General features: G+C 45.6%; 1 protein-coding gene and 1 long non-coding RNA gene across 3 annotated transcripts in view; both read right to left on the bottom strand.

The window, feature by feature from the left end:
* Nucleotides 1-12,891, bottom strand: part of GAB2 (GRB2 associated binding protein 2) — a 140,712-nt gene extending 127,821 nt beyond the window's left edge. Inside the window, exon 1 of one of the 2 annotated variants that reach the window (XM_036428305.2) lies at nucleotides 12,690-12,891. In XM_036428305.2, the coding sequence (XP_036284198.1) occupies nucleotides 12,690-12,764 (75 nt within the window). In that variant the 5' untranslated portion in view covers nucleotides 12,765-12,891. The remainder of the gene's footprint in view (nucleotides 1-12,689) is intronic. The other variant, XM_036428306.2, reaches the window with a different exon arrangement.
* On the bottom strand, nucleotides 8,786-12,037 carry LOC123651875. The gene is made up of 2 exons (XR_006740842.1): nucleotides 10,987-12,037; nucleotides 8,786-10,734 (listed from the first exon to the last, which is right to left on the bottom strand). It is a non-coding gene; the product is annotated as an uncharacterized LOC123651875 (long non-coding RNA).
* Nucleotides 12,892-22,971: the final 10,080 nt, after the last annotated feature.

Genomic DNA, 22,971 nt, shown 5'->3' on the forward strand with positions numbered 1-22,971 from the left:
CATATCAGGCATTTATTATATAGGAGGATTAGTAAGTTCAATTGTCTGTTTTCCTTGATAAACTGTGAGCTACCAAAGAGCAAGATGATTTTTATTCATCATCTCATGTCCTGCTTGAATATCTTTGTGCCAAACACTAGGTCAAAACAGAAAACTGCTGGTGCTGAGAAGCCCACATAAATAAGGGGAGAGATCTAAGAACACAGTCACATTGCGGTGTCATGAGAGCGGCACAGAGGTTATGGCAGGATGACGTGGGAAGACGAATCTTCAGAAGGAAATCAGGAAGCGGCACGAAGAAGCTGACATTTGAGGTGGGCCTTGAAACCAAGTTAAAATCAAAAGGCTGCCTGGGGGGAATCTCTGGAATCCGAGCTGAAAGGTCTCAGAAGAGAACGCTAAACAAGAGGAACATCTGGTTAGGGCTGGCCCATCTTTTCTCTCCCCACTGTTGGAGATTTCCCTGCTCAAGTTATTCCAAGTTCTCTTTTTATGTTGCCCAAACCCATATAATCTTCCCAATGGCATCAGCTATTTATATAAAAAAGCACCTGTCATTTGAACAAGGAACTTCTTTAAAAACAGGAGTCAATATTACATGAAAATGTATTCAAATCAGTAGCAATCATTGAAATCCAATTTCAGCCGAAACCGGTTTGGCTCAGTGGATAGAGCGTCAGCCTGCAGACTGAAAGGTTCCGGGTTCGATTCCGGTCAAGGCCATGTACTTGGGTTGTGGGCACATCTCCAGTAGGAGGTGTGCAAGAGGCAGCTGATCGATGATTCTCTCTCATCGATGTTTCTAACTCTCTATCCCTCTCCTTTCTATAAAAAATCAATAAAATATGTTTAAAAAAAAGAAAAAAAGAAATCCAAGTTCAAACAATGAACTACTTTGGACCTGTTAAATTGTCAGGTATTTTTAAAAATATATATTTTATTGATTTTTTTTTACAGAGAGGAGGGAGAGAGATATAGTTAGAAACATCAATCAGCTGCCTCTTGCACACCCCGTATTAGGGATATGCCCGCAACCAAGGTTCATGCCCTTGACCAGAATCGAACCTGGGACCTTTCAGTCTGCAGGCCGACACTATCCACTGAGCCAAACCGGTTTCGGCAAATTGTCAGGTATTTAAAAAAATTTATAGTACCTGGCCCTGGCTGGTTTGGCCAGCGGATAGAGTGTCAGCCTACGGACTAGGGCGGGGGGAGGGGGGGATGGGGAGGGCACCCAGGTTTGATTCCCGTGTTGCAGGCTAGATCCCCAGTGTGGAGTGTGCAGGAGGAAGCCGATCAATGGCTCTCTCTCACCACTGATGTTTCTATCTCTCTCTCTCCTTCTCCCTTCCTCTCTGAAATCAATAAAAAATACATATTAAAAAAAATCATAGTACCTGATATCAAAGAAGAATCAGGGAAACCCTAACTAGCCTTTCTGAGAAGACAATTTGGTGTGATGTATCAAGAGCCTTGCAAATAACGACATCCTTTGAGAATTAAAAGTTCTATTTATAGGAATTTGTCCTTAGGATAAAAAGTCTTTGCTATAAAGATCACAGCGTTACCTAAAATAGTGGAAAATAGTAAACCACATAAATGTCCAAAAGCATAAGAGTCAAATAAATTTGGCGCTATAATTGTAACAGTTGCCATTTATAGAGCACTTACAATGTTTCTGATGTTATCGTCTTTAATACCACAGCCGTTTACAAAGTGGTAGTTGTAAAGGACTGGTAGCTGAGTAGGACTTCTCCAGCTGCACCAGGATGGAGAGTAGGTAAGGTTCCCCATAAGGTAGAGAGAGCAGTCAACAACTGGGGCTTGGCTAGTTCAAGAATCTATTAACAAGATGTACTTGTGAGACCCTCTAACCCAGCCGCCCCTGGTGGCCCTGCACTGCCTCTCCCCCTTCACAGCCCACAAAAGCAGAGCAGAGGTGGGGAGGGGAAACCGTGTATCCTTGGGGCGTAAGGGCCAGTGCTGTTCTCCCTACCCCAACAGTGGGTTCCTCTGAGAGATTAGAGGTGCCACAAATCAAGGATGGGGACAAGAATTTTTAAACATCATCATGCCTGGTGGAAATCTGCTCAGGCAGGTGACGTACAGATCTGCCCTGTACCACTGTGGACAACAGGAATGGACATGGAGGGAGAAGGGACAGCCATGTTGCTACCCAACTGCTTGGCATAGATACAAGTCCCTTGTGTCAAGCAGTTTCATGGAATTGTTGGCCTTAAGCCCTCTTCTCAGGTCCCCTCCCATGAGGGCTGCCCCCTGGGCAAGCAGACCCCCGCCGTGCAGGACCCAGAGAGGGAGGGGCTTGCCTGAAGAGAGGGCAAGAACCTCCTCACAGTTTCCTCTCCGGGTCTGGAGAATGTGTAGCGGGAAAGCCCGTGCTCCCGAGAATTCACACGCGTGGGGTCCAACTGCCGGTAAATGTCACCCAGGAACCCCACAGCCGCCGTGGAAGAGGCACGCATCCCTGTTGCTCTCCACCTGGACCCCAGAACGACGGGAGCCTGGAAGAGAGCAGGGAGGCGGTCCAGGGGGACTGTCTGTCCTCCCACCTCCACACGCTCCGGATACAGCAAATCTCTCTCTCTCTCCACCTCACGCTCCCAGAGCCATATGTCTGGCCAGCAATGGGAGTAGGGGAAGCTTTCCGTGAGGTAGGTTGAAATTTTAAAATGGTGGACTCTGAATAACCCAGAGTGACCAGAGGTTTTGGACTCTGCCCAAAGTATCGAGGGACGTATCCTCTAGAGGAGGAAGGAGACTTTGACAAAGCACACTGGGACGTTCTGACCCGAGAAAGAGAAGAGCACTCGTGCTTGCACCCCTCTGTGTTAGAACTGTTCAGGTAACCGGATAAAGGGACCATTAGCTCCATTTCACAGGATGGAATTAAATTTGCTCATCGTGTGGATCCCTCCCAGAGTTAACCTCAGAGCCCATGCCGTTTACAGTGGAACCAGAATTTCTCAGTATAGGATCCCAAAGACATATCCCTAGGGATCTCCAGACCTATTTCAAAAAACCTTTTCAACACTGAGTTTTCATCTACAGGGTTAGAGTGATCTCAAAACACATAAGCCTTGTCTCAATGATCTGAATGATCATCTTACAAATGAGAAGTGCTCCTTGTTTATCAGCATTTGCATTTATAATCTCATTGATACCAAGTATGAAGCTCTTCAATGTCCTACACCATTTTTTTCATGAGAAAGGACTGAGGGACAGCATAAATAAATAATATAGTCATACCCAACAGCCAAGTGGCTTGCTACACAAACCAAAGTTTTACTGTACTTCAGACATAGACAAGAATGGGACCCAGGACAGACCCCATAGAAAAAAGGCGATATTCACATATGAAGCAGCAATTTAGTTTCATCAAAATATCCACTGTTGTTAATGTGAGTTAGGTATATTGGTTCCAAAGTTGTATATGTAATTTGAAAATCTGTTTTAATTTTATAATTGTAGAAGAGCTGACAGTATCCATTTGTACCTCATAGTTTTTGTTTATAAATATTTTGGTTACATAATAATAAAGATAACTCAACATCAAAAACTTGTACAAATGTTTGTTTAAAATGTCCTTACATGATATATGCTTGAGAAACTCTGTCTTATGTCATTCTGCTTAAGCAGCTACTGAAAGTCATGTCTTCGAAGGCTACTTGTGACTCAAGGAAATTTTTTCAATACATCAGCATAAAGCATACAAATGGTGGTAGCATTACTTTGATTTTGTAAAATATACAAAGCACATATAAACAATAGAAAAAAGAGACTAAGAGCCCATGTTCCGAGTCCCTATGAAAGGGTTAACACACATCAATAAACATCACCCTCTCCTGCCACATCCCCTAATATTAAACACCTACTCTGGGCTAAACACTGTGCTAAGGTCTTTTTCACTTGTTATATCCTAGTAAATTCTCAAACTCAGCGAGGTAAGAGCTACTGCTCCAACTGTACAGACAAGGAAGTACATGGGCTCAAAGAATCAAGTCACTTGCTTAAGGACTCCAAGGTCCTTGAAGCACTAAGACTTCTGAAGATTAAAAAAAAAAAAAAAAAAAAAAAAAAGTCCACACACCACTGACATTTCACATTAAAGGAGTGGCTATCTCAGAGGCAAAGACATATGAGTCAGAGCTCTTCATTAATAAATGTCATCCTATCACTGAAGGCCTTTTATGGACTCTTCTCCTCAGCTCTCGATTTACTTTCCCACCCTTATTTGATTTCTTCCATAGACTCCTCCACTCTGGATGGATTTTCACTCCCCCCCATCCCCCAAATCCCACATGTACTACCCTTTCCCACTTGAATTGCCTTGTTCCTTTCTAGGCCCTAATCTTTTGGGTCCAACTCTCAACCCCAACTCCTCCTCCACTGTTCCCATGCTCAGAGCCCTCGCCTTCATGAAGTTTGCTGCCTGGATCATACTGCTCCATATAAGGGCATTGCTACTTCACATGTACACTTCTGTCTCCCTAGCTTGCAAATTCCTCGTAGGCAGGACTGAGTATTGATGCATTCCCTTGGGAAGGAAAAAGGGTGCAAAAGAAATGCTTGTCCACATGAACGCGGATACAGGCAATAACCTCCTCAGGAACCTATATTTCTCAGCGTATCTCATAAACTGGAGGTTACCTCATCCCATTATTCCCTTTTAGTTGGAGACAGAAAGCCATGTCGGTCATTTCATTAGGCAAAGCAGCAGGCATGAGCTCCTGCTTTGTACGATTTCACTGCCTCTGGTCCTCAGATATCCGAGAGAACATTCCATTATCATTAAGGCTGTGAACATTTCATCCCCTTTTCCCTCGGATTATACAAGTATTAGCAAAGTCAAGTACTAACCCTTAGCAAATAAGGAGCTTGACATTTAAAAAATTGCACTAAAATACAAATAACACAAAATTTACCACCTCAACCATTTTTTAAGTGTACAGTTCAGTAGCGTTAAGTGCAGTATTCACATTTTTGTGCTACCGTCACTAACATCTGTCTCAAGAACGCTTTTCACCTTGTATTCATTAAATAATAACTCCCCATTCTCCCCTTCCCCCTATCTCCCCGCCATCAAGCCCTGGAGACCACCATTCTACTTTCTGTTTATGAATTTGACTCCTTTTGGTACCTCATAAAAGTGGAATCCTTTTGTTGGCTTATTTACCTAGCTAAATGTGATTAAGACTCATCCATGTTGTAGCATTTCCATGCATCAAAATGTCCTTTTAAAAGTTGATTAATGTTCCATTGTATGTATATACCACATTTGGTTTATTCATTCATCTGTTGAGAAATCCTGATCCAAGGCTTGTGACAAGAAGCTCAGGAGACGGGCCCTGGGTCAGAGCAGTTTCTCTGATGTTGTGAACACGTTCAAAGAACCAATCCGTGATTAGGACCACCGAACAGAAAGCTGCCAAAAGGAATTTCCACCTGGTTATCTGACCCAGGAACTGGAACCAGATAGAACATTTATTTAAATACTCAAATAGTTGATTAGAATAAAGCCTTGGCTGCCTAGGATGGTCTAGAAACAAATCTTGAATTCACTGTAGTTTCTAAAGACCTCCCTCTCCCCTGTCCTTTCTCTCCATCAGCTTTATTGAGAGTTAATGAAATATGGCATTGTGTAAGGTTAAGGTGTACATGTTGATTTGACACATTTATATATTGCAGTGTGATTACCATCATACAGCTCCCTCACATCAGATAAATACCATTTCTTTTTATGTGGTGAGAACATTTAAGAGTGACTCTTTTAGCAATTTCAAGTATACAATATAGTACTGTTAACTATTTCACAATGCTGTGTACTGGATCTCTGAACTTATTCGTCTTCTAACTGGAAACTTGTACCCTTTGACCAACAATTGCTTAATTCCCCCACCCCAGCCTCTGGTAACCACCATTTTACTCTCTATTTCCATAAGTTTGGCTCTTTTTAGAATCAGTCTACAAGTGAAATCATACAATATTTCTCTATCTAATTTTCTTTCACTTATTATAATGCCCTCAAGGTCCTTCCATGTGTTGCAAATGGCAGGATCTCCTTCGTTCTCGTGGCTGAATAATATTCCATTGTGTGTTACATATATTACACACATACATCTTCTTTCTCCATTCATCCAGTGTATCTCAATGGACAATATAATCCATTGTATGCCAATATAGCCCACCAATATAATCTTGGCTATTGTGAATAATGTTACAATGAACCCTGGGGTGCACATATCTTTTGGATATTGTTTTCGTTTCTTTTGGATATATACCCAGAAGGGGAATTGCTGGATCATATAATTCTACTTTTATTTTTATTTTTTTTGAGGAACCTCTATACTGTTAAGTGAATTAAAAGACAAACTACAGATTGAAAGAAAATATTTACAAACCACATATTTGATAAGGACTGACATTTTGTGCATATAAAGAGCTCGCAAAACTCAACAGCAAAGAAACATAAACAATCTATATAAAATGGACAAAAGACTTATAAATATTTGAAAGAGGATGTACCAAAATCATATGAAAAGATGTTCAATATCATTATCCATAAGGAAAATGTAAGTTATAATCAATGGGTGAATAGTTAAACAAATGAGTTGTGGTACATCCGTACCCTGGAATACCACTCAGCAATAAAAAAATACAACTTGGATGAGTGTCCAGATTATGCTCAATGAAAAAGAGCCAATCCCTAAAGGTTACATACTGTCTGAATCCATTTAGGTGACACTCTTGAAGTAACAAAATGACAAAGGTGGAGAACAGATTAGTGGTTGGCCTGGGTTAAAGACGCAGTGGGAGTGGGATGGTGGCTACAAATGGCAGCAGGAGGGATCATGAAGATATCGAAATGTCTTGTACCTTGACTGTATCACTGTCAATATCTACTGTGAAATTACTATACTAAAAACCAGGTCACTGGTTTTTCAAGATATTACCACAAGGAAAACTAGAAAAGAGTACACAGGAACTCTCTTTACTATTTTAAAACTAGATAGGCATCTACAATGATCTCAAAATAAAAAGTTTAATTTTTTTAAAAACTCAGGCTTTGAGACACAGTGAGATGAAGTTGTGAAAGTCATTTCCCTTTTCTCAGGGTTAAAGAATTAAATTAAGAGTTCAATGGTCTCAGCATGGTGCCTGGCACAGGGCAAGTACTAAGCAGATGACTATTAAAATGGTAATCTTTTAAAAATATATATATTTTATTGATTTTTTACAGAGAGGAAGGAAGAGAGATAGAGAGCTAGAAACGTCGATGAAAAAGAAACATCGACCAGCTGCCTCTTGCACACCCCTTACCGGGGATGTGCCCACAACCAACATACATGTCCCTGACCGGAATCGAACCTGGGACCTTTCAGTCTGCAGACCGAAGCTCTACCACTGAGCCAAACCGGTTTCAGCCTAAAATGGTAATCTTGAGGGATGGCAGGGGGGTGGAGAAGGATGTAGAAAAAGATCTTGAATAATATTACTGATGGGTTTTGGTGAAAGATTATGGATGTGGAACAGTGGGTGACCAGAGTCAAGGATGGTTCCCAAGTTTCCCACTTGACAGTGGCACCATTTTCTGAGCAGCCACGGGGTGAAGAAGAGAGGAACAGAGAATAGTTTAGTTTTGGTGTGGGGAGTCTGTTGACTGGGAGGCATGCATGCAAAGATGTCCAATGAACAACTGCATATGCCAATCTGGCATTCAGAACACAGCTCTAAGATGGAACTTCAACTTGATACTGACCAGCATTAAAATGATAACTGAAGCCAGCAGAATGGATGACGGAGGAGGAGAAAAGAGCCTAGATCAGAGCCACTGTGCCTATAGAGTAGCTTCACCCTTTAAGTGCTGGGTAAAGAGGGCCAATCCAACAAAGGAGCCTGAAAATGGCCAGAAGAGGAGAAAAACCTGGCATATATGGTATTGCTGAAGATCAGAGGAAGGTGTTTCAAGAAAGAGTGGTCCACTGTGACCTAGTAGTGAAGAGATAACCTAAAATGAGGAGTGAAAAATAAACCTCTGACTTAGTGACCTGCTGAGAATCACTTTGGTGAAATGACAAAGTAGGTTTCAGACTGGAGCTAACTGAGAAGAAGGTGGAAGGGAGACATAATATAAATAGCCATTAGCAAGTTTAGCTCTAAAGAAAAAAAAAAAGAAAAAAAGCACAGTGAGAAGGAAGGGGTGTGATGTTGAGGGAGAATTTTGTTAAAAGCAAGTTATGTGTTGCCTGGACTCAGTGGTTGAGCATCCACTCATGAACCAAGAGGTCACTTGCCCATTCCCAGGTTTTGGGCTCAACCCTCCAGTAGGGGGTGTGTAGGAGGCAGCTGGATCCATGTTTCTACCTTTCTATCCCTCTCCCTTATTCTTTCTCTCTCTAAAAAAATAAATAAAAAGAAGAAAAAAGGCAAGCGTGTATAAATATTAATAAAAAGGAATAGGTAGAGGGGAAGAAGTTGAAGATTCATGACAGAAAGGGTATGAATTATCTGAATAGGTAGGAGAGGATCTGACCCAGAGCACATGTGGCAGGATAGCTCAGTCAGAAGGGGCACCTCATCTACTCTAAGAAGGAAAGGAACCATGAAGATACACATGCATTTGGAAAGTTGGTCACAGTATGTGCAGACAGCTGCTCTCTGGTAGCTTCAATCTTCTTTGTGAAAGAGAAAGCAAGGTCATCTGGTAAGACTGAATGGCTGGCTTAATTTTTATTCCCAGCATGAAATCCAGTGCCTTGGACATAGATACTTAATAAATACATGTATTTAATAAATAAAAGCAAACAATTCCCTCAATTCAGTTGCTCATTAGAATCAATACTCAATTTTCTCCAAACTAGCCACTAGGGGGCATTACTGCTGCCAATCTGAAGCTATATCTTTTAACACCATGAAATAGAAAATTACAGAGCCGTGTATGTCATAATATGTTTGTTTGTTTGTTTTACAGTGTAAAACAGTTATATTTATAGTTGGCCAGCTGGGCTCAGTTTAGATGATCCCAATTATATTGGCAACACCCACAGCATCACAGGAGCCAGCGGAGCATCAGGCCTGACGAGGGTGTTGACCTTGGCCACGTCAATGTCATAGGACTTCTTCACAGCCTGTTTGATCTGATGCTTGTTGGGCTTGGCATGCACAGTGAACACAAGTGTATTGTTGTCTTCTGTCTTCTTCATGGCTGGCTCAGTAGTTGGGGGGGAACCTGATGATGGCGTAGTGGTCGAGCTTGTTTCTCCCTGGGGCGATCTTCCAAGAATATCTGGGCTGCCTTCAGAGAGAGCCCCAGTGTGCTGGACACAGGAAGGTGGGTGTTGTGCGGCTCTTCTTTGTGTGTGTATAGGGGTGGGGGGGGGGCCTGTGGACGCTTTTCAGCACTGCTTTGTCTTCAAAGCCTTTGGATTGGCTTTGGGAAGGGCACACACACACTGCAGCAGAATGGAAGGGCTAGTCTTCCTACCACTGCAATCAAATCATGATGCCCAGAGGTAATACTCACCATTTTGCAGAGGTCACTTTTAGTAATTGCTCCAGGGCACATAGAAATAATGAACAGACCTTTTGTACTTTCCTATGATTAATAAGCTATAAAAGGTGGATGAAGAAAATCCCTAAAGCTAATCCTTGGTAACAAGGATTTGTTGGATTAAATTTAAATAGCTGTGATCTATTTTATAAGCTGCTTTTCCCATTATTTGAGATGCTTGATAACAATTCGTACAATGTAGAGTTATCAATCTATAACTATTGATAACTATGACTATTATGTATACACTAGAATAATATTTTGGTGTATGTCGTTAGCAATGGGGCTGGAACATACTTCTTTCCTCATTCAGTTCTAACAAATGTGGGCCTCTAAGCAAACAGAGGGAACTGGCAGAATTTAAATTTAAAACAGGGTGCCAAAATGTTCGATACCCCAGAAGAAAAGATGTAAAAGCAGACAGTTTGTTCCTCGAGAGTTCAGGATTACACAGATCAGTTCAGTTTTAACGCAGGGATCTGGACTTCCCACAGTAGGGGAGACTTCCAGTCATACCAATGGAACACATCACTCTGTAGCCTAAGGAAAGTTGTTGGTTTCATTAGATGCCTATAGGCTGCAGCTGTGGGGAAGATGGGACAAGGCTCAAGGCATTGTATGAATGCAGATAGTCAAGTATGCAGAGGCATACTTCAGAGATAATGTAGGTTTTGGTTGCAGATCACCACAATAAAGCAAGTACCTCAATAAAGTGAGTTTCACAATAAAGTCAGATATAATCTTTTTGCTGGTGGGGGATCTTGCCATTTGTAAAAAACGCAATACCTGTGTGGTGCAACAAAGCGAAGCGCACAATAAAACGAGGGATGCCTGTACATGAAATGAGTGGGAAAGGTGCTTAACCCCAAAGCCTCCTACTTGGTTTTTTGAACTAAAGTTCTTTTCCGGGGGGGGGGGGGGGGGGGGGGGCGGGGAACAAGCAGACTCTATAAGTGGGTCATAAGTAGAGTCTGGGTGACAGAGTTGAAGCAGTCACAGTCAAATATAGATACAGTATCAAACTGTTTGCAAACTGTTTCAAAAAACAAAGTTCCAAGGTTCTGGAGGTTAGCGTTCTAATCTGACAACCACTGGATACTCTATTCCATTAGCTGGCGTGGTATTCCACTTACATCGCTAGTTTTCAGAAGCTCTATGGGGCCAGACTTTTGGTGTGTTTTTTTATTTTTAATTTTAAAAAAATATATTTTTATTGATTTTTTTACAGAGAGGAAAGGAGAAAGATAGAGAGCTAGAAACGTCGATGAGAGAGAAACATCGACCAGCTGCCTCTTGCACACCACCTACCGGGGATGTGCCCGCAACCAAGGTACATGCCCTTGACCAGAATCGAACCGGGGACCTTTCAGTCCACAGACCGACGCTCTACCACTGAGCCAAACCGGTTTCGGCCAGACTTTTGGTTTTTTATATTTATGAAAACATTAACAGCCACATGCTCTTCCTTAACCTAATATAAAAACCTGGTCTAATGAACTGATACCACTTTGAAGAACAGAAGAGCTTCTTTCTCAGTAATTATAGTTCTTTGGCTACATGGACATCCCTGAAAATGAGCTTTAAAATGGAGATGAACACTTCCTTGCCACATCCCTACTGTATTTTAACTATACTAGTATGTCCTCTTTCAAAAGTCCTGTGCTAAATCTTTAGAATCCCCCCCACCCCCCACCAAATGATCTACATAAGGCCTGGTTTCATTTACATACACACAGTTGCACTCACCACCAACAACACTTCCTTAAAAACACACACACAGAAGGTCACTTCCTCAATCCAGAGGCCAGAAGTCCTCTGGTTCTGATCTGGGGAGCCAAGACAGGAAACTCTGGCGAGCTTCTGCCTCCTGCCCCCACCCCACCCTCCCACCCCAGCACTGGTGCAGCTGACAGGGGGCAGGGTCTATTCAGAGCTCGCTTGATGCACTGCTGCTGGAGGCAGCACTCCCTTCGCCGCCGCTGCGGGAATGATCCCAGAGTCCCGCCCGGGGAGTCCATGTAACAAGGGCATTTCACAGGGGACAGATGAAGACCTTGACACCTTTGAGCAACCTAACTTCTAATTCCAAACTCCTGCGCATAGCCCAGGGCTGATTTCTGCCAAAAATCTCAGTAATTGGCACCAGCTTCTACTTTGACCCCCACCAGGCAAGTCATCTTCTAGTTTGGGGGTGGGGTGAGAAGCCAGACCTTCTCACCACTCAACCCCGGACTGGACCAGGTTCCCCCTGAGGTTAGAAAGGGAGAAGTCCCAACAATTGTCTGTAAACACTCGGTCAGCAGCACCACCTGGCAACGGAGAAGCACGATCTCTCTCTCCCCGGATCCCGGGACCGCACGACAGAAAACCCAGGTCCTTGGAGCAAACCAAACTGCAGTGTCACCGCCGAGGGCCGGGCTGGGGGGATGTATGTGAGGGATACACAGAATAAAGCAACAGAAGGGGACAAACAAATGAGCCTCTTCAATACACGGGCTACACATGCCGCTGACGCTGCCCGTGAGGGAGAGAGAGGCTTTGGGCTGGAAGGAGCTGGCGGCCCTCGGAGGGGCGGGCAGAGAAAGGGAAGGGGAAAGGGGTGTGCGGGGCCTCGCCCTTGGTGGGGCCGCCAGCCGGGCCCCGGAGCCTAGGCCCTCTTTCCCCCGCCACTCCCCCACCCTGCATCCCAATCCTGCAGGCGGAAGCCGCTCGGGGCTTCTAGCGTCCCCCAGCCCCGGGAGCCAACTCCGTCGCTGTCCGAAAACCACCGACACAAACTTCCATTCTGTGTGTAGTTGACGGGAAGGCTGGCTACCCAGGAGGCGCCGCCGCCAAGCCCGCCGGGAGCGCACCGCAGCCTCAGCCTCCACCTGCCGGCGCGCCCGCCCGGCCGCCCCGCCCCGCGCTCGCGGCGCACCTGTGACAGGTGTGCGGGCACCCCCCCACACCCCCGGACACACCCGAGTCGCGGGGCGCGCCGGCAGCCCCTCGTCCCCAGGAGGCCGGAAGCCCACCCTCCCCGACCGCGCGGTCCCTCCCGGGCCCCCGGCCCCTCGGCAGGCCCCGCGCCGCGCCCCCGGCCCGCGCCCTCCGGGCCGCACCCGCTCCCGCCCGCACTCACATAGCGCCTCAACTTCTTCTCGGGGGGCGACTTCCGCAGCCAGCCGGTGCACACCACGTCGCCGCCGCCGCTCATGCTGCCGGCGCCGGGAGCCCGCCGCGGGGTCGGAGGGACGAGGGCGCGGGCGCGAGTCCCCGGGGCGGGCGGCGGGCGGTGCGCAGCGCGCGGGGCGGGGAGGGGCCGGGGCGGCGGCGGCGGCGGCGGCGGGGCGAGGACAAGGCGGCGGAGCGGCGGCGGCGCGCGCGCGCGCACTGGCTCCCCGCGCGCACCCGCGCCCGGCCCGGGAGGGGGCGCCGCGGCGGGAAGGCGGCGCGCGCTCGCCACGCCCACAGCCCGCCGCGCCCCCCGCCGCCGCCTCGGGAGGCACAAACAGCGCCGCGCGCCGCCGGACCCCGGAGGCCGGGGTTCGCCAGGGCGCGGAAGCCTGCCGCCGGCCGCGCCCCCCGCCCCGTTTTGCTTTATTCCCGAAACCTCAGACCCCATGGGGTGGGGGGTGGGGGGTGGGAGTGGCGGCCGCGCCCCGGGGGTGGGGTTAAGGGAAGGGGCTGCGCGCCTTGGTCGCCAATGGGTGTTGCACCGAGGGTCGTCAGGAAGAGACCCCAGGGCTGCTCGAGTTTCCCATCCCCAGTGTCAGGGTTCCGTGGGTCAGGTTCTGCTGAAATTCGCGATCCGCTTCCCAGCAAGAATTGATTAACTCGCACCCCTAGAAAGGAGAAAACAGGCTACTAGGTGCTGGGCGCCTTTGTAGTCGGCGTTTACGCAATTGTCTTGACGGGTCTGTAGATTGGGCGGGCAGTGTTATTCCCATTTTGCAAACATCTTGAAGTCCCAAAGACAGGGCAATGCGGGGCCAGGTTTCTAATTATGGGGGTGGAAGTAGGGGTGGACCTACCTATCTCTTTTTAAAGTGGGGAGAGTGCTTTAACTTGGGGCCCTCTTACTACCAGAAAATAAAGTCCAGCTGGCTCCTTCACTGCCTCTGGGAAATACAATGCAGTAAAAGGAAATGCATATGATTTGCATTTGTCACAGTAAATGGGGAGGCAAGGTGTTGTAGGTTAAGACGGTGGGGGTCCCAGCTCATCCACACACCAGGAGACCTCTCTGGGGTTCATAGGCAAAGTGCGGCAGGGCAGTCCCTCTGACTGCCCAGGTGGGTTTACCTGAGATGAACTGTGTGGAGGCAGACGCTTAGACTAGACCAGCGTTTTTCAACCGCTGTTAGTGTGCCGCGAGATGTTGCCTGGTGTGCCGTAGGTGCAGACAAGACAAGAATTTTATAATTTTTCACTATTTTGTTTACTTAATATTTCATAATAAAGTAATTATAAAATACTTTCTTTGTGTTTATTTGATTCCTATTCAAGAGAATTACTTTATATATAGTCAATATAGGCACAGAGTTAAATTTTTTAACATTTTCTAATGGTGGTGTGCCTCGTGATTTTTTTTCATGAAACAAGTGTGCCTTTGCCCAAAAAAGGTTGAAAAACACTGGACTAGACAACCCCAATTTCAGGCAGAGGGTGGAGGGAAAAAAGTCCTGTGGTGGGGGCACTTTTGCACTCACGGAGCACCTTTAGAAACAATAGTAAAAGGTAGGTCCTCCCCTCACCTTTGAGAAGGGGGCAGTAACCCACTGCATCAGTAAGGAACTGGGCTGCCAGCAGGTGAGGGGAGAAACAGCGTCTCGCACTCCCCAGACAGCTTTGGACTGAGGCGATTTTGCTCATTTTTTTGCAGCAAAGCTCGTTGTTTCAGTCCATGGGACACCCTTCTGGTTGTACAGATCTTGGTTGGGTTGGGACAAGCTCACTTTCAATCAGCTTGTAAAAGCGAATCATTTACTATGTATGCAGCCTTTGTACACACTCTTAGGAGGTTTAGATCAGCTCCCCCGGATCCAGCATTTCACTCACTTGCTTCACTCTTCCGTGTCCGGCTGGGCTGGATGGAAGCCAGCGCTATGAGGCGGTGGCTGGTACCAGAGCTCCCTAACTGAGGCATCTGTAAGCCACATACAAGGGCCACCACCAAAATTATGGCCGTTTTAACCTCTGGCTTGAAGCACTTTAAAAATCTGTGCGACAGATATTAAAATACTCGCCTGCCAAATCCATCAGGAGGCTGTGACTCTCAAACTAAAGCAACTTCTGACTTCACATCTGAGTCATGGTGCCAGGTCCCAAGGGCTGCAGACAGAGGAGAAATCCGCACGGTTTGTCTGCAGCCACCCCAACTTTCTTAGGAGGAGGCTGCCAGCACCCAGCTCACAGGCTGCAGGAGGAGGCAGGGCTGCTGCTGGGGCCTCAGGCTGCACGCTGGGGTGGCTCCAGTCTTAGGAGGCTGAGGTACGTGCCAGGTCGGAAAACAGCGCTGGACAAAACGTTCCTGTTTGGGCCTTTACTAAGTCCTCTCCAGTCCCTGCTGTTTTTTTTTTTTTTTTTGTGTGTGTGTGTGTGTGTGTGTGTGTGTTTTTCCCAATGCTCCCTGCCTTTGGCCCAGGGAAAATGGAAAACAAATTGAGTGATTTATGAAGCTAAGCGCCATCTATCGGAATCGGTTGGGATAACTCCCCCACCCCCCACCTGCGAGGACATGCACCACTAGTCTATAATTTGGGCAATTTTGATTAAAGACCTCGGTTATTTCCTGGAGGAATTAATGACCGGCTGCAAGGAGGGCTTTGGGTCATTAATTCTATACTCATTAAATTCCAGGAAATGGCCATCTTATGGGGAGGGTTTCTCTGGAGGGGGCACTGCAGGCATTAGAAAATGAGCACCTGGGAGGGCAGCATAGGCACCGCATTTGGCGTTCCCTTTCCTCCCTTCCCCTCCCAAGCTCCGGTTGTAAAGGGTGCCCTGTGGCTTTGGGTTTCATCAGCGCCAGCCTGCATCCGTGCCTGTCTGGGGGTTGAGGGTTTGTGGCCAGCGGCAGGTGCATGGCTGGTGGAACGCTCCCAGGAACGGGTTGGAAGGGCTGGAAGGAGAGCTGTGCTCAACGGCACACCACGCTGGTGTGATTAATGCCACCCACGCCAGGCCTGACGTCAGGGGCTGGGCTGGGGGTGGGGGTGGATGTTTGTGTCCTTCTGCCTTTTCTCCCCTTCAATCTAGTTGACAGGTTAGATTCAGCGCCGGGTGCTGCTTGCCAAGGTCAGCGTGGCCAGCTGAGCCGCCTCGGCGTGGTGGCTTCAACATGTCTCCCAGGCACATTGAGGCCTGGGCTTCTTTAACGTCTTTCTGCTTTGAGCCCACTGGGTCCCCTCCACCAAATTACTCTGATCCACTCACCAGCGCTTGGCCTCTGGATGGACGCAGATCTGGAAGTGGGCTTGGGGAGTGGCTGAAGACCTCACTGGGTCCTCTGCCCCCACCCCGTCTGTGGCCGCTAAGAGTTTGTTACTTGACATTACACCCAGTGGGAAACATTTTGGAAATAAACTTTCTTAAAGAGGAAAGGGTGAGCAAGTCCAGCTTCCCAATTTTCCTTTGCAAAGAGCCAGAACCCGTGCTCATTGCTTTGGGGCTAGTTAGGCTCTGGGAACGTTTCTCCTGACACTGGTGGGGTGATGACATCGATGTGCACAGACAGATCATGCTGCAGACTTAGCTGTCATGGTCTTCAAGAACAGACTGCCAAGGCCCCTGGGAAAGTGCCTTAAGTGCTTCAAACCATGCTCTGCACGATGACCACTTCCTCCAGAGAGAAGTCCTATCTCCACTTAGATCGTGAACCCGTCCCCTAAATCTCCCCACCCCACTTCTTAGCATAGTTGTTCATGCTTTTCGTAGACTCACATCACACCCTTACAGACTGGGCTGTCACACTGTACTGCGAATGTTTGTTTCCCTGGAGCCTCCCAGCACACTGCCAGACACACACCCATGTCCATCCAATGTCTGTTGGGAGAAGGAACCAATCCTGAAAGGATAACCAGTGGAAGCTGTGGACCCTGGAACATCCAGAACTTTCTGACCCATTCTCTTTCTTCCTTCTCTCCCTCTCTCCTCCCAGACCTAACAGTATCTGTAAAGGTCCTTATGAACAGCTGGAGTGTTTAGACTCCAGGGACTAGCCTGGTGGGGAGGGCAGAAGTAGGTGGGGGTAATCCTATGAAGTTTCACTTTAAATAGAGGTCAAAACTCTTGGATAGTTTTAAAAAACAATAACTCTGTAGACCTTTGACTTCTTCGCCCAGGCTCCACAGAGCTACTGGTAACTATGTTAACCCCTGGTCTCCAAACCCTGACACTGTTGTCCGGACGTCGCTGGGACTAAGATTTAAACTGGTTACGGTTTATCTGATGCCTGGTTTCACTGTGATGGTCCCAGAGGAGCTCCAGCAGGGAACCCTCTGAACCCACACACATACTGGCAAAGCTGGAGAAATCTGGTCCCCATCAAAGTGGGTTCGTCCATCGGCTGACCGACAGCGATGGTTTCTGCCCCAAATGCATCTCATCTAACTCCCTGGTTCTACCAGAATTACCCAAAATGCCTGTCTGACTCACACAGCCGGTGATGTGCGGCCACGTGTTTAAAGGTGGGCTCTCTCGTGGTGGTAGCCTTGACTTGTAGTATGTGACAATTTTTTTGTGATGGAAATACCATCCTCTCTCCACCCCTTGCCTGACTGAAGTCAGGCTATCAACTTCATGTCTTTGAATGTATTGTAGTTAAGAGACACACAGTTTTATTTAGTATTTCCAACATAAAGACATAACACCAAGAGCAGAGGTAAGAGCAACATGTACTAAAATAATTAGCAACTGATGAGTTTTGGTTTTTCCCCCCTTGTTTTTAATATCACTTAAAGTCAGCATGTTATAGCGCACAATTCAGTGTGTTTTTTTTTCTTCTTAGTATATTTACCAAATTGTGCAACCAGGATGGCTATCTAATTTTAGAACGCCATTACCTCAAAAAGAAACTCAATATTTATTAGCAGTCACTCCTCATCCCCCTAACCCTAATCTTTGACAACCACTAATCTACCATCTCTGAATTTGCCAATTTTGCACATTTCATAGAATTATACAATATGTGGCCTCTTGTGTTTGCCTTCTTTCATTTTGTATAATGTATTCAAAGTTCATCCATGTAGCATAGTATGTAAGTTTTATTTTTTTAAATTGATTTCAGAGAGAGAGAGGGTGAAAGAGAAACATCAATAATGAAAATCATTGATTAGCTGCCTCCTACACACCTCACACTGGGGACGAAGCCTGCAACCCAAGGATGTGTCCTGACTGGGTATCCAACCTTGACCTCCTGGTTTATAGGTCGACACTCAGCCACGGAACCACACTGGCTGGCCATGTGTCAGTTTTTCATTATGTTCTATGGCTGAATAATATTTCAATGAATGGATGAAAATTATCCATTCATCAGATGGATATTTCAGTTGTTTCCACTTTGTGGGTATTAGGAAGAGCATTCATGTACACATTTTCCTGTGAACCTACATTTTCAATACTCTTGGATCATACTGACTCCGTGAACTGTTCCCCACACTGGTTACTACATCATTTACATTCCTACCAGCAATGCACAAGGGCTCCAAACTGTCCACATCTTCTCCAATACTTGTTATTTTCATTTTAATGTTATTTTTTTTTTAAACAAGCAGCTTGCAAAAAATGTTCACAACTGACCAATCTTCTCTCTCAGGCTGGTCTGAGCCAGCCCCAGCACCCCCTGTGTAACCGCCTACTCCGGACAACTCATCATTTTCCCTATAGTCAGTTCCACTTCTTTCTGCTGACAAGACTACTACTCAACAGATTCAAGCTTCCTCCTTCTTCCATCCCTCCTACAGAAACCAACACACGAAAGGTCTCCAGTTTTCGTCTCTTTGGGGATTAAGAGGATTTTTTATTCTTTCAGCTCCCACCAAGCACTCTCGGCAGAACACAATGGTTCCCTCCTACATTTGTGTTGAGAAACAAAAGTTGAAACTAAAATGTATTTTCCTGACACCCAGATGTACCTTCTGGATGAGCTCTCAAGCAGTTGCTTCAACAGGGCAAACAGCTGTGGTCTGTTTCAACATAATTTGATGTAATCAGGGTTAATTTTGATGATGCAGTAACTCTGAAGACTGTTTTTTAACTGGATTACTGTTGGGTCAACAATCATGTGGCATTACGTCTAGTGGCTGAAACAAAAGCCAGAATTAAAACAGATTCCACATACCCCGCTTCTAAATGACAGCCCCACTGGGATTAGAAGTTATGAGGCACATATAACACAATTAACGAAAAAAGGAAAGTAGTTGCAGTCAAATTACATGCAAGCTTCTTCAAGATTCAGGGCACCACTCAGAAAAGAGCAGGAAACTTATTTGTTTTCTTTTCCTAGAGTGGTTCGAAATAGGTTGGCAGCAATCATTATAACTTAATATTTTCCTAAGTCTTAAGAAGAAGCCCTATAATTCTCCTCTGAAATTTTCCTGAACCAAACGATGATTTTAACAGTCCACAGTTCCCTCTACTTTCCATGTATGTTTTTGAAATGCTTAGGTTAAGTGAGGACTAAATTCAGGGTGTGTCATGAATGAATGTGTTATACATATTTGCAACTGTTTCTGATGAGCAAAGCCTTTTACTTTACTTTGTTGGTTCTGGCCATCATTGTTTATGGCCAGCCCAACAGCAGGGCCTGGGCTGTGCCAGAACACACTCTTTAGTCTCATCCAGTTCTCCGTTTTGACTCATGTGAAACACAGTGAAGGCCCATGACAAAAGCCATTCTTCTACAATTCTGGAAAGCAGAATCTTCAAAAATAGATGTCTTGGGAAGCTGCCAAATGTATTGGTTTTTCAAAACCTAATTCAGTTTTATAGTTCCAAAAAGATCTGATATATGTCCAATACCCTCTGTAAATGAGCCTCCATTCATATATTTGTGTGAGTGTACTAGAATGTGTGTGTGTGTCTTAGGGGCCAAAAAACTTGAAGAGCAAAAAAGTCACCTAACCTTTTGCATCATACTTATCAGAATTCCTCACATAAATAATTTCCTGATTAACATATTATGGGATAATATGTGGATGCAACTAAAAGATAATATGACTTAAAAAAACTGAGAGTTCCATACTTAAGATAGTGTATTAATATCTTTTTAAATTGCAAAAGCAGACATTTATTTAAAAATTGCATAAGCCCAAATTGGGAACTTATTGCTAAGAAAATGAGGTATATCTGATAGAACCCCAAGAAAAATCTGAAAAATCTGAATAATCTGGCCTCAGGAAGGTTATCAATCAAGGAATAAATATGGCAAAACTAGGTAGCCAGTTTGTGTCTGTCTGTCTGTCACTCTCACGGGTCATATGGTTTTTCATGTCTGAACATTTTGCTTTCCTCTCTCTCTGCAGACTGCTTTCTCTCGTCTCTTCAGGTACAGTTGCCCTGCAGTTACTATGTTTACATGTTCCCAGTTCAAAGTAGTCTCTCGTGTTCCTAATCCCAGTTTTCCAAGAGAAAATGAGACTGGCCCAATTTGGGTTGGTGTCCATCAGCAAGAGAAGCCCACGTCCCTATGTGTCTGTCTGCTGAGGATGAGCTGTAGGAGGCGGGTGGGGATTCTCGGAGGAGGGGTGGTTCTTATTACTAAGCAGACACATTGGAAGGTGTTTAACAGAGACATGAAAACCAACCTTGTTTTTTTCGGGGATACCTAGCAGCTATCACTTGAAAATTGGAAAACCCGTAGAAAGGCATATATTTATTGTTCAAATACAACACACACTTCTATTCACATGTCACTTAGGAAAGATTATTTATGTACTTTTTATTCAGTTGTCAATAAGGAATGTCTAAGAACCTACTCTCTTAAATTCAGCATAGAAATAGAAATATGAATAAACCCCAGGGTTTAAAAAAGCTCAGAGCCTTTCTAGAGAGAGGAATAGGTAGTGTGTGACAACGAAAGCTCTAATAGAGGTATTTCAAAGGATTGTGGGAGCAGAGAGAAATTAGCAACCGTGGGGGGGGGACTGAAACTGAATGGGCTTAGGCTTCACTTGTTTTGGGGAGGCACAGAGTAGGCATCAATTAAAATGTGCTGAGTTAGATGATGTAAGCAGTAGCTACTTTAATTTGGAAGCAAGAAACTTGTTTAGAGAGTAATGGAGAAGATCACTAGGTGAAAATCTGAGCAACTCTAAGTTAATCTGGGACTTGCTTCTGAATTTGTCAAATACATTCACTCAACAAATACTTACTGAGCACCTGCTGTGCAAGACCCATGTTCAGGTGCTGGTTATATAGTGATGGGCAGTAAGGCGAGGCTCTGGAGCAGGCTATGAGGTCATTGTCCCATTGTGCTGGGAGAGAGGCCCTGGAAATGGATCTTCCACCACACACCAGGAACACAAATTACTAGCTCAGCTCACAATTACTCCTGATACCTGGCTTTTTGTTCTAGGCTAGACAATGGCTTCAGTCTTGGATTCATGCTGAAAGCTAGTTTAAAAATTTCAGTCACATAAAGAAGGAAAAGCCAGTTTGGGAATTACTTTTAAGAAATATTTCATTTTGTCTGATGGTCATGTCCCCCCAACCCCCTTTCTGACACCTCAGCAATACCTAATTCTTTCCAGAGCTATTTATTAAGTACCTACTATATGCCATACTCTCCAAGGCATGCTCCTCTCTGTTCTCAGGAAGCTCATGTCTGGCAGAGAAGACAGATGTTGGTAGCCGAGGACCAGAATTTGCATGTGGTTTTGAGGGAGCAGAATGAAAGGAGGGAGTCTGGAAGTCACCGTTCAACCCTCAGTATTTTGAAGCACAAGCAATATAAAACACTCACATGTACACATGTGAACACAGGTGATGTACACACGTGCACATGGAGAAATCCTCGCTGAGTTCCAGAGTGTCACCGCTCTTAGTATAAAGCCTTCTAACCTCAGACAGTGTGATTAGTTGTAATATTTTGATGCTGGGTAACTAAGAAGTGACAGGTGTGTAGCCCGAGCAAGCCACTGAGCCCATTCACAGGCATGTGGAAGCAAGCAGTGCTGAGTCAGGGTACAGGGGATACTGACTTGATGGGCAGGACAGGAATCAGATGGGCAGGACAGGAATCAGATGGGCAGGAGAGGAATCAGATGGGCAGGACAGGAATCGTGGAGAGCTGCTAACCCACTGGGGAAAAGTTGACTAAGAGCTAAATGATAGTGAAACATCAAGACACAAGAGGCTCCACATGGTATTTTTGTGGTTGTTGATCAATGAGTGGCCTCCTCCTACGAATGAGAAAGAGTAACCATTTCAAAGAGCCTTCCCCAGCAGGTCAGTAAACTTGATATAAGTTGGTTGGTTTGTTTTTGTTTCAATAAAATTGACATATCTGTTGAGGGCTGGGGTGGAGAAAGGAAGGGGAAGCACCTGGATGTTGACATATTATCAGGCATAGGAGGAATCCCAGTGGGAGAGGAACCCTTCTCAGAGGAAAAACCAGGGGGCAGGTGGAGGGAGAGAAAGGGCACGAGGGAAGGAGATACAGATCAGAGGTGTGGAGGGGCTGCGCTACACCTCCCAGGCACTAGCTCTGCAGACTGGCTTTCCCACCCAAATGAGGCATCACACCCGCTCTAAGGTGCAGGCAGAACAATCAAAACAGTGTCTTCTTCAATGAGCAGATCTGTGTAATTATCGCTTATCTTTAACTGCAAAATATTCAAACCTCACTGAACGTTCCTCAGTGTGGATTAAACCGCCTACAATAAATCATTAGAATCAGTCAGGGTAACTGTTTAAGAAACACAGATTGGGCTGTTCCATCCCAGACCTACTGAGTCAGACTTTCTAGGTTGGGATCAGGGTAATCTGAATTCATCCGGTGATTCTTATACACAATATACTTTGCAAAGGCTGTATGAAATGGGAGTCCCTGAGACAAGAGGCATGTCCTATTTCTCTCTGCATCCAGATACCAGACACAACTTAGTCATATATTTTAAATTGATTTCAGAGAGAAAGAAAGAGGGAGGGAGGGAGGGAAAGAGGGAGGAAAGAGGGTGACTGAGAGAGATGGAGGGAGGGAGGGGGAGAAAAAGGGGGAGAGAGAGAGTTGTCAATGATGAAAGATAATCACTGATCAGCTGTCTCCCACGCACCCAACACTGGGACCAAGCCCGAAAACCCAGGCATGTGCCCTGACAGGGAATCAAACCGTGACCTCCCAGTTCATAGGTCGACACTCAACCATGAGCCATGTAGGCTGGGCAGCCAAAGAGATTTTTAAAGAAAAAGTGACTCAGTTA

The sequence above is a fragment of the Pipistrellus kuhlii genome, unplaced genomic scaffold, assembly GCF_014108245.1.
Source record: "Pipistrellus kuhlii isolate mPipKuh1 unplaced genomic scaffold, mPipKuh1.p scaffold_m20_p_9, whole genome shotgun sequence".
Classification (NCBI taxonomy): Eukaryota; Metazoa; Chordata; class Mammalia; order Chiroptera; family Vespertilionidae; genus Pipistrellus; species Pipistrellus kuhlii.